General features: G+C 33.2%; 3 protein-coding genes across 5 annotated transcripts; 2 read left to right on the forward strand and 1 right to left on the reverse strand.

The window, feature by feature from the left end:
- Window positions 1-68: 68 nt before the first annotated feature.
- LOC135848136 (uncharacterized) lies at window positions 69-10,399 on the forward strand. Its single transcript, XM_065367931.1, has 13 exons — window positions 69-917; window positions 1,002-1,142; window positions 1,217-1,483; window positions 1,559-1,688; window positions 2,024-2,189; window positions 5,453-5,633; window positions 5,699-5,816; window positions 5,897-6,167; window positions 6,251-6,407; window positions 6,484-6,615; window positions 6,703-6,820; window positions 6,911-7,065; window positions 9,874-10,399. The coding sequence occupies exons 1-13, from the start codon at window positions 412-414 to the stop codon at window positions 9,977-9,979; spliced, it is 2,448 nt and encodes an 815-aa protein (XP_065224003.1). The 5' UTR covers window positions 69-411; the 3' UTR covers window positions 9,980-10,399.
- A 558-nt stretch (window positions 10,400-10,957) lies between these two features.
- LOC135846682 (uncharacterized) lies at window positions 10,958-12,165 on the reverse strand. Of its 3 annotated transcripts, none has more exons than XM_065365909.1 (3): window positions 12,030-12,165; window positions 11,672-11,844; window positions 10,958-11,475 (listed from the first exon to the last, which is right to left on the reverse strand). In XM_065365909.1, the coding sequence occupies exons 2-3, from the start codon at window positions 11,771-11,773 to the stop codon at window positions 11,080-11,082; spliced, it is 498 nt and encodes a 165-aa protein (XP_065221981.1). In that variant the 5' UTR covers window positions 11,774-11,844; window positions 12,030-12,165; the 3' UTR covers window positions 10,958-11,079. The 3 variants fall into 3 exon arrangements, with proteins under 3 accessions (XP_065221981.1, XP_065221982.1, XP_065221980.1); XM_065365910.1 differs by having other exon boundaries at window positions 11,923-12,061; XM_065365908.1 differs by lacking the exon at window positions 12,030-12,165 and having other exon boundaries at window positions 11,672-12,023.
- On the forward strand, window positions 12,153-12,942 carry LOC135846683 (uncharacterized). The gene is made up of 3 exons (XM_065365911.1): window positions 12,153-12,285; window positions 12,385-12,596; window positions 12,667-12,942. The coding sequence occupies exons 1-3, from the start codon at window positions 12,273-12,275 to the stop codon at window positions 12,820-12,822; spliced, it is 381 nt and encodes a 126-aa protein (XP_065221983.1). The 5' UTR covers window positions 12,153-12,272; the 3' UTR covers window positions 12,823-12,942.
- The last annotated feature ends 2,287 nt before the right edge of the window (window positions 12,943-15,229 follow it).

Below are 15,229 nucleotides of genomic sequence, written 5' to 3' on the forward strand. Positions count from 1 at the left end.
CCTCCATCTTTGAATCTTGAATCCATGACTTTTTGTTCAATGTTCAACAAATTGGCTACACTGTTACCAATCAACCAATCAAATCCCCCGAATTCACGCACTGTACACATACGCAACGTCAAAAGCCAAAATGGAAACCACCAAAAACACTTGTAAACAATTTTTTAGGAACGCCCAGCCAAATTTCGGTTTCGTTTCGTGAACAAAACACTCATTTTATCGTCACACCCAAAGACTGAGTAATTATTTTATTTAATATTGTAATTTATCTAGTTTCAAGTATTGTTATCCCAGTCACCCATAGACCATAGTAGTTCGTCAACGCATCCGTCCATGATTCGCGATACAAGCCTATCGATGACAACCTGATCAAAAGATTCGTTTCACCAGTGATGTAAATAGTGCTCGAAAATGATCGCGTTTTGGGGTATAGTAACTTTCTTATTAACTATAATAACTCAAATCGGTGTAGAAGGACAATACGAATGGCAAGCCAAAGATGCCTTCGATGAAATACGCATCAAGTTGGACAAAGTGAACGGTGGAAATTGTCGTATACAACACGTCGAAGATCTAGTCTTACCCGATGACTCAGTATCTCATTTACCAGACATCAAAGATATCAACGTTAATCCAGTATTCCCGAACAGAACAGCTCTAGTACATTTGCATAACTTGGCACTGAGCAGATCGTTCTTCTTCAGTTACATTTTGCAAGCTAGGTTCATCAGACCGGCCATAAATGACACCTATGATCCTGGAATGATGTACTATTTCCTGTCTACCGTAGCTGATGTATCGTCGAATCCGTACATTAACGGTAGTGCGATATATTTCTCTCCTAATATGTCGTATTCGTCTTCGTACAGAGGGTTCTTCAATAAAACGTTTCCTAGATTTGCTCCTAGAACTTTCAGGTGAGTGTTCAACTAAAAAAAAATGAAAAATGAATTAATTACATCGCAGAAATGTTAACGATGTGTTTTTTTTTCAATTTTCAGAGCCGATGATTTCAACGATCCTATTCATCTGGAACGAATTTCTACTTTGAATACTTTTTCGACGATGGATTTAGGAGCGATTCCGACCGATCGATATAGTGACGATTACACAAACGAATTATACCACTCTCGAAACGACTGGTGAATTGATTAAAACTCTATTTTGTATCGACTTAGTATTAGATCAATGATCTATAATATCGTTTATCTTTCAGGTATAGAGCCTGGTTACCGGATACAGTCGCTGATAAACGTCACGATACCAAAACAACCTACCACGTAGAAATACGATACGCTAATAATACTAACGAAACGTTTACGTTTCATGGACCTCCCGGAGCCGATGAAAATCCCGGCCCAGTCAAATGGACTCGTCCTTATTACGATTGTAAAAGATCTGATAAATGGTTGGTAGCTGCTGTAGCACCTGTTGCTGATATCTATCCGAGGCATACTGGTTTTCGACACATCGAATACCCAACGTAAGCGTCTCAGTATATTTTTTCCGACATTTTTTCAACGTACGCTAATTCCGATATTTTTTATTTTTTAATCAGATACACCGCAGCTGTAGTATTGGAGTTGGATTTCGAACGTATAGATATCAATCAGTGTCCAAAAACCAAAGGTAACGATGGGAAGAACCGATTCGTGGATACAGCTCGATGTAAAAAAGAAACCACCGAAGTAAGTGCTCGCCAAAGCCAACAGTTCACAAAACACTTCTTCATTCATTTATTCATTTACTCATAAATTTACTTCTCGATTTATCTTATAGCGCTATTGATTCGTAATCCATTTCTTTCCACGTTCACGAATGCACTTTAAATGTAAGATTTCATCAAAATTATCTTGAAGATGCTTCTTTGTGCTGTTGATTTCCTCTAGTTGAATTTTGTTTTCGTTTTCGTTGTGTTTTGTTTTTTTTTTTTTTTTGTAGTGTTGCAGTTGTGTTTTTTTGAGTTGCTCGGAGACATTTTATTTCATCGTATTAATTTTGATTGTGTGTTTTTTTTCAATAGTGTGAACCTCTACATGGTTGGGGATTCCGAAGAGGAGGATACCAGTGCAGATGTAATCCTGGATATCGATTACCGAACGTTGTCCGGAGACCATTTTTGGGTGAAATTATCGAAAGAGCTTCGAACGAAGAATACTATAATGGTTTTGATTGCTTGAAAATTGGATGTAAGTTGATAATTTTCACAATAGTTCGGTGGCAAACTGCAATTTTTTGGGGTTTAAAGGGCATTTCATGATTGAACCATGAGAGCTGTTTGGTGGGGGGGGGGGTGAGCAAGGGTTTAATTCTGTTGATCGATAAATCAGGGTCAGGGCTCGTACTTTCAAGTAATCATGTTTTTGAACTAGTTTGTTACTTTTTTTGCGTTTTGGTTACTGAGTTACATTTTTTCAAATTTTCAAAAATTTCATTTTTTCATACATCTTTAGCAAGAAAATAATATTCATACTTAATATCAAAAAGTGATTTTTTTTTTTGAAAGTCCTGCTTTTTGCTAAAGTTGTCTAAGTCTCGTTTTCTGCCGAAAATATCTAAAAATCTGGCCTTTTGTCAAAATAGCCCCAAAATTCTGCTCTTTTGCAAAAAAAAAAAAAAAAAAAAAACTTAGAAGTCTCGATTTTTTCTGAAAATTTTCCAAAAGTGTAGTTTTTTTTCCAGAAATTGGCAAAAAAGTCTCGCTTTTTCACTGTAAACATGGAGAAATTATGGCTTTTTTGACAAAAGTTGCTAAAAAGTTTCATTTTGTGCTAGTAATTGTCGAAAGGTACTGCTTTGTCTAAAAATATTGTCAAAGTCCTGCAAAATTCTCGCTTTCTATAAAAATTTCTTAAAAATCTCACTTTTTTTCAAAAATTCCCAAAAATTGTCACTTCTTGGTCAATAACAAAATCTCGCTTTTTGTTTAAATATTGTAATTCTTGGTCTTGATTTTGGCCAAGTTGTCAAAAATTCTTTCATTTTTCAAAAATTGTTGAAAATTTCATTTTTTTAGACGAAAATTGCTGAAAATTTATTTTTTGCAGGAAATGTCACAATAAGTATATCACTTTTTGTTGTAAAATATTGGTGAAAAGTCTCGCTCTTTTTGACAAAATTTACGAAAAAGATTCGAATGTTTTTTCAATAAATTTTTACTTTTTTTGAAAAAGTTCAAAAATCTCGTTTTTTTTGCCAAAAATTCCCTAAAAGCTGTTCCTTTTTCTGAAATTTTAAATTGTCGAAAATTTCTTTTTTTGTAGCAAAATGATTAGAAAATACCAATTGTGTGTTCTTTTAAAGGAAAATTCCAAAAAGTGTCATCTTTTCAAAAATTGTGATCAGAAGGTCCTGTTTTTTTGCTAAAGTTGTCAAAGTCTCGCTTTTCGACAGAAATTCTAGTTTTTTAGCAAAATTGCTTAAAAGTTTCACTTCTTTTTTTTAACATTGTCGAAGTCTTGCTTTGTACCAGACATTCAAAAATCCTCGCCTTTCAATAAAATGAAATTGTCGTTTTTTTGCAAGAAAAATCCAAAAAGAATCATTTTTTTCTAAAAATTGTCCAAGTCTCGATTTTTTAACAAAAATTGCCAAAAAGCTCTTCCTTTTGCTAAAATCAAAATTGACAAAAATTCTGTTTTTTTTTGTTTTTTTTAATAACCTACATTTTCTCTCTTTTTGGCAGAATAATTGGAAAGTATCGTTTTTTTTTGTTGAGAAAAATTGAAAAAAATGTCATACCTTTCCAAAAATTTGTTATCAAAAGGTCTTTCGCAAAGATTGTCAAAATCTTGTTTTTTGACAAAAATTCCCGTTTTTTGGAAAAATTGCTCAAAAGTCTCACTTTTTTCAGAAATTCCAAAAACGTACTTTTTTTCTAAAATTGTCATGAATTTTTTTTTTAGGAAAATTCCAAAACGTGTCACATCTTTCCAAAAATTGTTAAAAGAAGAAGGTCCTTGTTTTTTGCTAAAATTGTGATGGTCCGATGGCCTTGCTTATTGACAAAAATTATCGGTCCTTTTCAAAAATTACTTCAAAGTATCGCTTTTTTCAGAAATTCCAAAAAAGTACTTTTTTTCTAAAATTGACAGAGTCTTGCTTTTTGCTAAAAATTTTCAAAGATTCTCAATTTACTATAAAACTGCTAAAAGTTATCGTTTTTTTTGCAAGTTTCAAAAATCTACTGGAGGCTCCAGTAATTTCTAAAAAGTCACCGGAGGCTTCAAAATGACTTGAAGAATGTATTTCGTCTTTCCAACTGCATTTTATGAATTTTGATGAAAATTTTCAAGTTTTAAAAATCTGCTGGAGGCTCCAGTAATTTCTAAAAAGTCATCGGAGGCTTCAAAAATCAAAATGACTTGAAGAATGTGATTTTCGTCTTTCCAACTGCATTTTATGAATTTTGATGGAAATTTTCAAGTTTCAAAAATCTGCTGGAGACTCCAGTAATTTCTAAAAAGTTACAGGAGGCTTCAAAATGACTTGAAGAATGTATTTTGTCTTTCCAACTCCATTCGATGAATTTTTCTGGAAATTTTCAAGTTTCAAAAATCTGCTGGAGGCTCCAGTAATTTCTAGAAAGTCACGGGAGGCTTCAAAATGACTTGAAGAATGTATTTTTGTCTTTCCAACTGCATTTGATGAAATTTTCTGGAAATTTTCAAGTTTCAAAAATCTACTGGAGGCTCCAGTAATTTCTAAAAAGTCACGGGAGGCTTCAAAATGACTTGAAGAATGTATTTTTGTCTTTCCAACTGCATTTGATGAAATTTTGTGGAAATTTTCAAGTTTCAAAAATCTGCTGGAGGCTCCAGTAATTTCCAAAAAAAAACACCGGAGGGTTCAAAATGACTTGAAGAATGTTTTTTGGCTTTCCAACTGCAATTGATGAAAATTTTCAAGTTTCAAAAATCTGCTGGAGGCTCCAGTAATTTCCAAAAAGTTACTCGAAAGAGTCGCAGAGATGATGAATACGGGTTTATAGGTGCTGAATTTAATTTTCACCCTACTTGGAGCGGTTTTTTTTTGGGCAAACTGGAAAAAATCCAAAAATCCGTTGGAGGCTCCAGAACAGTGTGAAATCATCATCAATCGACTTGAGAGGTCAAAAACAAGATTCAAACCATATTTCAAGTTTCTAGGGCAAGTTTATAAAATTTGAACCACCCCCCCCCCCCATTTTTGGCCCAAATTTGAATTTTCAAAAAATCGCCAAAACTTGAAAAATGAATTTCAGCTGCTGAAATTTTGACTATTGGTGTATTTTGAGATTCTCTATCAATTACCTTTCGTACGGTTCAAAAATTTGTTATCAGTTGTGCCTGTTGGGATACTTTCCTTGTTCATTTCTGCTTCTATCATGAAATACCATTTAGTTCACATTTTTACCCCCTAGACAACGTACTTGTGAACTCTTATTCATCTAATTCATTCGTATAATTTACAGGGATCCACAAAACACCCGTAAGATGGGATCGAGCGTCGAAAGTAGTCCGTGAAAAATACCTACAGCAGCATTACGAGTACAAGAATTACACTCCTGGTCCCGGCTCCGTCCACGATACTCATAAAAATATCGACGAAGTGCTTCGTTTCATTCATAAAGTGAACGAAAACACTTGCAAACAGTACGGTTATCTCATTTATACCTTCCCCACCCCTTTGGTCACTTTTAAACTCTGGTATTTTCCAGGTACACTGCCGAACAGCTTCAGCTCACCGGAGATTACGGTTTCGGTGCCAGAGAATTCTTCTCTAATCAAGCTCGAATGGCTGCTCGACTCGCCAACTTTATCAGCGCATTTTTACAAGTACCTAGCTCTCGTTTTATTTCATTTTCGTATTCGAAATATCGTTTATTTGACTTTTTGTGTGCTCTTTGATTATATAGATTTCCGATCCTACCGAAGTGTATTCGGAGAAAAGAGTAGCCGATAAACCGTTAACCGAAGATCAAATGATAGCTGAGACTTTATCCTTGGTTCTGGGCGATTTCAAGATATTCTCGGCTGGAACTTACTGGGATACTAATAAATTCACGAATCGTACTCTTTTCGCCCCGTACGCTTATAAGTTGACGAATACGAAAACTTTCAAGGTCAGCGATGACGCTGCTACGAGGAATTTTAAAGTCGAAGATTTAGCTCGAATTACTGCTCCGAGTAAGTCACCGATTACGAAACGAATTCGCGTAGAATTTCGAGTCTCGATGTTTACGATTGATTTTCTCTTTTTTTTTTTTAAGATGACGTTTACACGAATAAGAAATTCTTCAAGGGTTTGAAACAACGTTGGTCGACCAATTTCGATAATCTGGAGAAATATTTCATCAAAATGAGAGTTCGATATAACGAAAGCGGAGAGCATTTGAAGAAATACGAACATTTTCCTACTTATTACAAGTATGTAAATTTCGCTTTCGATCGATTGAAAGTTACGGGTTTTGGAAAACATTTTCATTTTTGTGATTATCAACAGAGCTGCTAATTTGAACCACGGATACTGGAGCGATCCATATTTCGATTGCGATGGTCATGTCAAGAAATGGCTGATTAGTTATTCGTCTCCTTTCTTCGGTTACGACAGTTTAAAGAATAAATTAGAATTCAAGTAAAATCCGATTTCATTTTATGCCACAATTTATTACTAAATTGGACTGAACCCTTCTAACGAAAGATGTTTTTTTTTTTTTTACAGAGGTGTAGTAACAGTTACAATGGATCTCTTGGCTTTGGATATAAATCAATGCACAGATAAATACTACGTTCCTAATGCTTTCCGTGCTACCGATAAATGTGACAGAAAAACGTCATACGTAAGTTTTATCTCGTTAAAATGTGAAATGAAATTGTGCCTTTGTTGTAAAATGAGCTTATTTTTTGATACGAATTTATTTCGGTTTCAGTGTGTACCGATCCTTGGTCGAGGTTATTACACTGGTGGATATAAATGCGAATGTTTACAAGGCTACGAGTATCCTTACGAAGACCCTATAACGTATTTCGATGGGCAATTGATGGAAGCGGAATTCAGCAATATTGTAGCTGATACTGCAACAAGGTTCGTTTGCTTGGAACGATGTCTAATCGTCAAAAAATGTCAATTTGACCGACTTTTGTCAATTTTAGAATTATTTAAAAGTGACCTTGCGACCTATCAAAATGAGTTAAAATTTCGCCAGAAATTCAAATATTTCGACAAAAATGTATTCGAAAGATTTTGGAAATTTTTGAGCCTCGAAATTGGGTTATGAAGTATTTTTGGGATTTTTGGAAAAGTGTCACGTGACATATTAAAATGAGTTGAAATTTCGCGAGAAATAATTCAAATATTTTGACGAAAACGATTTTTAAAGCATTTTTGGGAAGATTTTGAGCCCACAATTGAGTCACGATTTTTGGAATTGTTCAATAAGGTGTCGTGTAACTTATCAAAATGGGCTACCATTTCGGTTAAAAATCAAAAAAAATCATGTAAATTTTTTTAGAGCTTTTTTGAAGAAGTTTGAGCCCAAGATTGAGTCTTGATTTTTAGAATTTTGGTTTTAAAGAAGTATCATGTGACTTATCAAAATAGATTAAAATTGAGACAAAATGTCGAAAAAGTATGAGAAATCTTTTTCACAGATTCATTAAAGAATTTTGAGTCAAAATCGAACCACGATTTTTGGGATTTTAAAACAAGTGTCATGTTAGATATCAAAATAAATTGAAACGTCGAAGCGAAATTTGAAATAATCCAACCAAAAAGTTTCTTGAGCTCTTTCGAAAATTTTCAAGACCAAATTTGATCATGATTTTAAGGGTTTTTCAAAAGTTATCAAGCGACCTATACAAAAACGATGAAAGTTTGCGAGAAATTAAAATATTTCGACTTGTATATTTTTTGAGCATTTTTATAGGATTTTCTCGTCTTTGTCAAAACTATTAAATAGCCTTCTTTTTGCTAAAAATTGTCGCTTTTTTGAAAATAAATTCCTCAAAGACTTGATTTTTTATCAAAATTTACCTAAAGGCAAAAAAAAAATTTTTTTCAAGCTAAAAATTGAAAAAAGGTCTTGTTTTTTGACAAAAATTGCATTCTGTTATAAATTTGAAAAAAAAAATATTCTCGTTTTTTTACAAAAAATTTTAAAAAGTCTCCATTTTTTCAAAACTTTTACAACCGTGTTTTTTTTGCCAAATACCAAAACTTTCACTTTCTTACCACCAAATTGCGTTAAAAAAAAGTCTCGTTTGTTCTACAAAAATGTCGAAAAAATTCATATCATTTTGTGCTCATAATTGCTAAAAAAAAAAAAAGTAACGCTTTTATGTTTGAGATTGCCAAAAAGAGACACTTCTTAGTTAATAAATAATAATTTTGAAAAGTCCTGCTTTTTGCTAAAATTCTCATATAAGTCCAACTTTTTTCCAACAATTGTCAAAAATTAATAAAAATGTTTACTTTTAAACAAAATTGCTAAAATTCATCGTTTTTTTTTTACAAAAAAAAAAAAATCCAAAAATCCTCACGTTTTTCCAAAAGTTGTCCAGAAGTCTCGTTTTTTGCCAGAAATTGCCGAAAAGCACTTTTTTTGCTAAATTTATCTAAGTCCTGCTGTTTGCCAAAATTGACTTTTTTTTACCAGAAATTGTGAACATTTTCACTTGGTTGCCAAAAATTTCCAAAAAATCTTGTTTTGTTTATCCAAAAGTTGCAAAATACTTTAACTTTTTGTTTCAATTTGTGATGTTCTGTTTTATTTTATTATTTTTGATAATTTTTTGTGCATTATTGTTTTGCTCTCGTTTTGTTACTTTTTTGATTTGGTACTTTTGGTTTTATTTTTTTGGGGGCTTCTTTTTCAAGCTGTTTTGGTTACCAAGTTATTGCGTTGGAAAAAATTGAATACGAGCCCTGAAAATTGGGTCATGATTTTTGAGATTAATTATTCAAAAAGGTGTCAGGTTATTTATCAAAATGATTTCAAATTTTAGTTGTAAAAAAAAATCAAGAAATTGTATTAAACTTTTTCAAGCTTTTTTGAAAAAGTTTTAAGTCTTAACCCAGATTGCATGATGATTTTTGGAATTTTTGAAGGTATCATGAGATGGCCTATCAAATCAAAATAGGTAAAAATTTTGGCAAAAAATCAAAAATTTGTCTGAAAATGTTTTTTTGGACAGTTTATTGGCAATCATTGGTAAATACACTTATTTTGAACAAATTATTGTCCAATAAAATCATCACTTGTTTTGGGCTCAAAATTGTTCAGTAATGTCCAAAATACATTTTCGTCAAAATATTTTTGAATTTTTCGCATTTCGATTAATTTTGATAGGTCACATGACCCCTTTTTTCAAAAAAAAATTCCGAAAAATCATTACCCAATTTAAGCTCAAAATTTTTCATAACTGCTTTGAAAGAAGTTTAGATGTTTTTTTTTAACCCAAAAATCACAATCTAATTTTGGGCTTGAAATATTAATCATGACTCAGTTTTGAGTTCTAAATTTGTCAAATTTACAAAAAAAAAAAAAAAAAAACACTCTGAATAGAAATTTTAGGTACTTTGTCAATATTTTAATTCATATTGATCAATTTCGTCATTCGTGACAATTTTTTAAAAATTTTAAAGATCATTGACCCAAATTTGGGTTTTGAAACCTTCAAAATATTGCCAAAAAAAATTCTAATAAAAATTTTTGAATTTTTGTTAATATTTCAGCCTGATTTTGACCAAAAATCATGGCCCAATTTTGGACTTTGAATTCTTCAAAATTATTCAAAAACATTTTCGTCGAAATATATTTTCAATTTCTAGTCAAATTTCAACATGATAATTATTATTTATGTACGTATACTTATCTTATTAATTAAATTTCAGATTCGACATGTTCCAATGCAGAATAGCCGGAGCAGCGAGCGTTTACAGTAGTACGATTCTTCTAGTTATGGCTTTAGCGATGGTATGGCTCAGGATTCGAGTATAGATCTTGATTCTTTTTCATTATTTTTATTTGTACTTTGTATTGAATTGATCTGCGAACTCGGTGTTCATTTTTTAACGTTTAAATTTGTGATCAATTATTATTGTAAGATTTTATTTCTCAGTATTCGTTTAAGATAAACGATATTTAGTTACTCGACATGTTTTCAGTATCGATGGTAATACATTACACCATTTCAATTTGTGGTAGGTAAAATTAATTTATTTAAATGCAATTATCTCCGTCCTTATGTTGATAGATATTTTTTGTACTCGTATTTTTTTCTAAACTTAAGACAATGTATCATTTTGTACGCTTTTATTTTTTGATACGATGTTTTACCAAATGTTTTATACTGTGTATTTTGTATGTACCATGTTTTTGCACGATTTTTCTGTGTAATATTAAATTATTTTTCGAGAATTTGCCTACGTTTATTACCTCAAGGCTCAAATTCTGGGGTCATCGACCTTAAATCGCCCTTAGATCTCGTTAACTGCGAAAATTAATATCAAAATCGTAATCAGAAACCTCAGATTAGTGCAATATGACAGATTTTTCAAGAAATCCATTGAATAGTGCAGGTTGCATAAATCAACTTTAAGGGGCAAATATAGAAAATTAGAAAATTGAGCTTTTTGCATTAATTTAAAAGCTAATGAAGTGTACGAGGGGTAGATTATTACTAATTAAGCATCGCTGATCATGTCAAGCTCATTTATTTCAATCAATCGAGCTTTCTTGTACCTGAAAGTTCAACTTTTTAGAAAAAAAACTCAATTTTACAAGAAACTTTGAGCTTTTTAGAAGAACCAACACCGGAAATGGATTCTCCACGTTCCAAAACTTCCCCAGCCGCACAGTTCGTACATCCTAGATCCTAAAAAGCTCTCTAAAGCTCATAAAATTGATTCAAAAGTTCAAGTATTATGAGTACCTATCAAACCTAATATCCTATTTATATTCTCGAAATAAAATTAGTCTTATTTTGCATAAAATATATTCGAAAATGACTAAAAAAAAAAAGTAACGAACGTATAAACTTAATCGTTTCGTTAAAGATCGGCACAAAGAAGGTAATGCATATTGCTTATATTATAATACTAGAAACGTTTATATATTTCACTCAAACACTCGACAACGTTGCGATTACCGGGCGAAATATCGGGTATAATGACTGCCATCATAAGGAATCTGTCTTCGTTTTGATCGTTCCATTCACCTCCTAATTTATTCATCTGATCATGTAGTACGCTTGCGATTCTTGACAATTTCATCAGAAATGAACCAAAGTCTTTCACTGTTGTTTGATTATCTTCGATGGCCATTACAAAAGCACGTGCGGCATCGGAGTTTTGCATGCTGAATTCTTCATAAGCATTTAACCATTCGTCGTCATTAGTTGGAACTTCGGAAACCGATGGGAGAATAAATCGACGATTAAAATCCGTAACACAGCAGTTATAGCGGAGCATGTCTGAAAACTTTCGACTCAGTCTCTGAAAAGTGAAAACAACACATAATAAGATTTTAGGGAATCCTTTTCACAAAAAATTGTGCTCATAAAATATTAGGCTAGGGTAAATTCGAATCGTCAATAATTTTCCAAAATTTAAAAGACGAATCTTAGCACTTGAAAGAGCATTTTCGGTGCTTTTATTGTATGTAAGAGTGTACTAAATTTATGTAACTTACCAGTCTTTCTCCTAATTGGCCTATCATTTCATTTTTACTCGAAATATTCGCTCGGAGCTCTCTCAACTCTTTCATGAGCTCTTCAACTCGTGAATCTTCCATACTAATTAAAATGTTTGTTCCAAATAATGATATAGGTAGTGGAAGAGTGGAACAATTATTTCACAATTTATCTGTTAACGTTAACAAAATTATGCAATAATGACAATTTATAAATTAAACAGTTTTTATCATGGTTTCAACCGCTATACTTGCAAAATGTTTTGAAATTGGTAAATTGCACAAAAAAAAATGTCAAGGTGATTGCAACGCGAGGTTTGATTTCATTAAAGCACAAACTTCAAAGTTCAAAACGTACTCGGAGGGAACTCTTGAGTCTTGAAAAAAATGTCCAGATGGAGTTGTGAACGTTGAAATAACTGATCAAGTGATTTGTTTATTTCTGTTATTCTGTTGAGGGCATGTTGCGCCACGTTGCGCTAGTTGCGCACGCATAATAATGTCCATGTGGTAACTGATAAGGTGGTTTGTTGTGTTTCTGTACAGACAGTTGTTTAGAGTTTACAGTAAAGTGATTTTATTTTAATTAAAATAATTTAAAATGAAAAGCAAAGGTGAGATGCTTACTGTATTTGACGGTAGAGTTTCATCGCAGAGCTCTTTCGAGATATTCAATACCTATAATTTCATTCATGGCAATTTTTTTTCAATAGAATATTGGATGCAGTTTCTGAAAGATGCCGGTATCCCGAAGAACGTTTTGGATACTTATGCGGCAAGCTTTGTGTACCATTGTGTAAGACGAAAAGACTTGCAATTTTTCAGTTACGAGGCAATGAAGGATATGGGAATAGAGGAACATGAAATCACGAAAATAAAATTGTACGGTCGAATACAAGATTACAATGAATCGAAGTCCTCGGAGGTATGATAATACATGTCATTTCAGCTGTTTGAAAACTACTAATACTACAGATAGGTTTCGTAATGTTTAGGTGACACCGCCACCTACTGAATTACAAAAGTTAGAAGAGGAAATACCCATCAAAGTTCGCTGTTCGTCTCCCATGGTTCAAGATGACAGTGTAGTGGCTGCTTGTTCTCAACCATGCAGTTCTTTTAGCGTCGAAGAACAAGAGAAAGCCAGCTAATGTGGAATGGTTCATGGTTGGGTATTGAATACTAATATTTCAACATCTCCTATGTATTATATTCTTCGGTTCTTTATTGATAATAATCTGTACAATATAAATTTACTCTCACTGTTGCAATTAACGATCATTGATGATGAATTCAAGCTTCGAAGCAGGCGACAATCAGTAATCACTGATAACAACCTTACGAGACGATTTGAACGAATTATCCGAGTACATAATGAAGCATGTGTTTCCAAAACGCACTAAGTCCAAAAAAATATTGATAAGCAATTCATGGTACTTAGTACACTTTGGAAACGTAGAAATGGCCCAAATTGGCTAATCTTTTGATATGTTGTAGCCAAGACCCTCGGGCACAACATATCAAAAAATCAGCCATTTTGGGCCGCAACTTTATTAGTCCGGCATAATATGACAATATGAGTAATTGCGCCCCCCCCCCCGCCGATCCTCCGGGACAACTTTTTTCTTAAAGGGAACATCCTTAGGAACATTTTAAAGCACACTTGCCAAAAAAAAAGTTGGCCTTACTTACAAAATGGCGGCCATTTTGATTGACAGGTCAGCCGAAATCGCAGATTTTGCATTTTAACATAGGACTTGCACGAACTTTTTCAAACTTTACAAAGTTAGATCGAAAGATCATACAAAAATTTATCACTTGTCAAAATTTCAAGTGCTAAAGTGCGTTTTTCGATTTTTGGTGAATTTTTAAAAAACCGAATTTAGGCTAAAATTGAGGGGAAAAAATCAAAATTTTACCAAATTGACCGAGAAAGCTGAACTTTGGGATATACCCTATATTCGACATGCCAAATCGATTGGAAACTGTTTCAACCCGTTTTGAGCAGTTCTGGAGCCTCCAGCAGATTTTTGAAACTCGAAATTCCCACAAAATTCCATCAAATTGAAGTTGTAAAGCTAAAATTTATTCTAAAAACTAATTTCAATACGCTACGAAGTACTGCAGGTGAATTTTAAGTCGTTTTTGGATCCTCCAGCGACTTTTTGAAAATTCCTGAAGCCTCCAGCAGATTTTTGAAACTTTGAATTTTCACAAAATTTCATCGAATGGAGATGGAAAGCTGAAATTTAATTTACTCTACACTCTATTTTAACACCCTCTGAAAACGACTTCCGGTGGATTTCAAGTCATTTTAAAGCCTCCAACGACTTTTTTGAAAATTACTGGAGCCTCCAGTAGATTTTTGAAACTTGAAATGGAGATGGAAAGCTGAAATTTACTCTACACTCCAATTTTAACACCCTCTGAAGACGATTTCAGGGGGTTTCAAGTCATTTTAGAACCTCCAACGACTTTTTTGAAAATTACTGGAGCCTCCAGTAGATTTTTGAAACTTGAAATGGAGATGGAAAGCTGAAATTTACTCTACACTCTAATTTTAACACCCTCTGAAGACGACTTCAGGGGATTTCAAGTCATTTTAGGGCCTCCAACGACTTTTTTGAAAATTACTGGAGCCTCCAGTAGATTTTTGAAACTTGAAATGGAGATGGAAAGCTGAAATTTACTCTACACTCTAATTTTAACACCCTCTGAAAACGACTTCTGGTGGATTTCAAATCATTTTAGAGCCTCCAACGACTTTTTTGAAAATTACTGGAGCCTCCAGTAGATTTTTGAAACTTGAAATGGAGATGGAAAGCTGAAATTTACTCTACACTCCAATTTTAACACCCTCTGAAGACGACTTCAGGGGGTTCCCAAGTCATTTTTGGGCCTCCAGCGCATTTTATGAAAATTACTGGAGCCTCCAGTAGATTTTTGAAACTTGAAATTTCCCCAAAATTTCATCAAACTAAGATGGAGAGTCGAAATTCATTCTGCAAACTAATTTTAATACGCTACGAAGTTGACTGCTGGTGAATTTCAAGTCGTTTTGGTTTTGGAGCCTCCAGCAACTTTTTGAAAGGTTGTATGACGTTTTTTTTGAAAAATTGAAATTTCCTAAAAGTAGCTGGAAACTTCAAAATCATTTGAAACCACCATGTAGTCTGCGAAGTAAATTTCAGCTAGCCAAAACTCCATTTGATAAATTAATGTTGCGGGAATTTCAAGTTTCAAAAATCTACTGGAGGCTCCAGTAATTTTCAAAGAAGTCGCTGGAGGCTCTAAAATAACTTGAACCGACCTGGAGTCGTCTTCAGAGGGTGTTAAAATTGGAGTGTAGAGTAAATTTCAGCTTTCCATCTTCGTTTGATGAAATTTTGTGAAAATTTAAAGTTTGAAAAATCTGCTGGAGGCTTCAGGAATTTTCAAAAAGTTGGCGGAGGATCCAAAAACGACTTAAAATTCACCTGCAGTACTTCGTAGCGTATTGAAATTAGTTTTTAGAATAAATTTTAGCTTTACAACTCCAATTCGATGGAATTTTGTGGG

This window comes from Planococcus citri, chromosome 5 (assembly GCF_950023065.1).
Source record: "Planococcus citri chromosome 5, ihPlaCitr1.1, whole genome shotgun sequence".
Classification (NCBI taxonomy): domain Eukaryota; kingdom Metazoa; phylum Arthropoda; class Insecta; order Hemiptera; family Pseudococcidae; genus Planococcus; species Planococcus citri.

Coding starts and splice junctions, on each gene's coding strand:
- LOC135848136 (XM_065367931.1), top strand. CDS start 412: ATGATCGCGTTTTGGGGTATAGTAACTTTCTTATTAACTATAATAACT. Junction 6,168..6,250: donor AGCTCGAATTACTGCTCCGA/GTAAGTCACCGA, acceptor TTTTTTTTTAAG/ATGACGTTTACACGAATAAG. Junction 6,616..6,702: donor AAGAATAAATTAGAATTCAA/GTAAAATCCGAT, acceptor TTTTTTTTACAG/AGGTGTAGTAACAGTTACAA.
- LOC135846682 (XM_065365909.1), bottom strand. CDS start 11,773: ATGGAAGATTCACGAGTTGAAGAGCTCATGAAAGAGTTGAGAGAGCTC. Junction 11,476..11,671: donor GCCAATTAGGAGAAAGACTG/GTAAGTTACATA, acceptor TTCACTTTTCAG/AGACTGAGTCGAAAGTTTTC.
- LOC135846683 (XM_065365911.1), top strand. Junction 12,597..12,666: donor ATGAATCGAAGTCCTCGGAG/GTATGATAATAC, acceptor CGTAATGTTTAG/GTGACACCGCCACCTACTGA.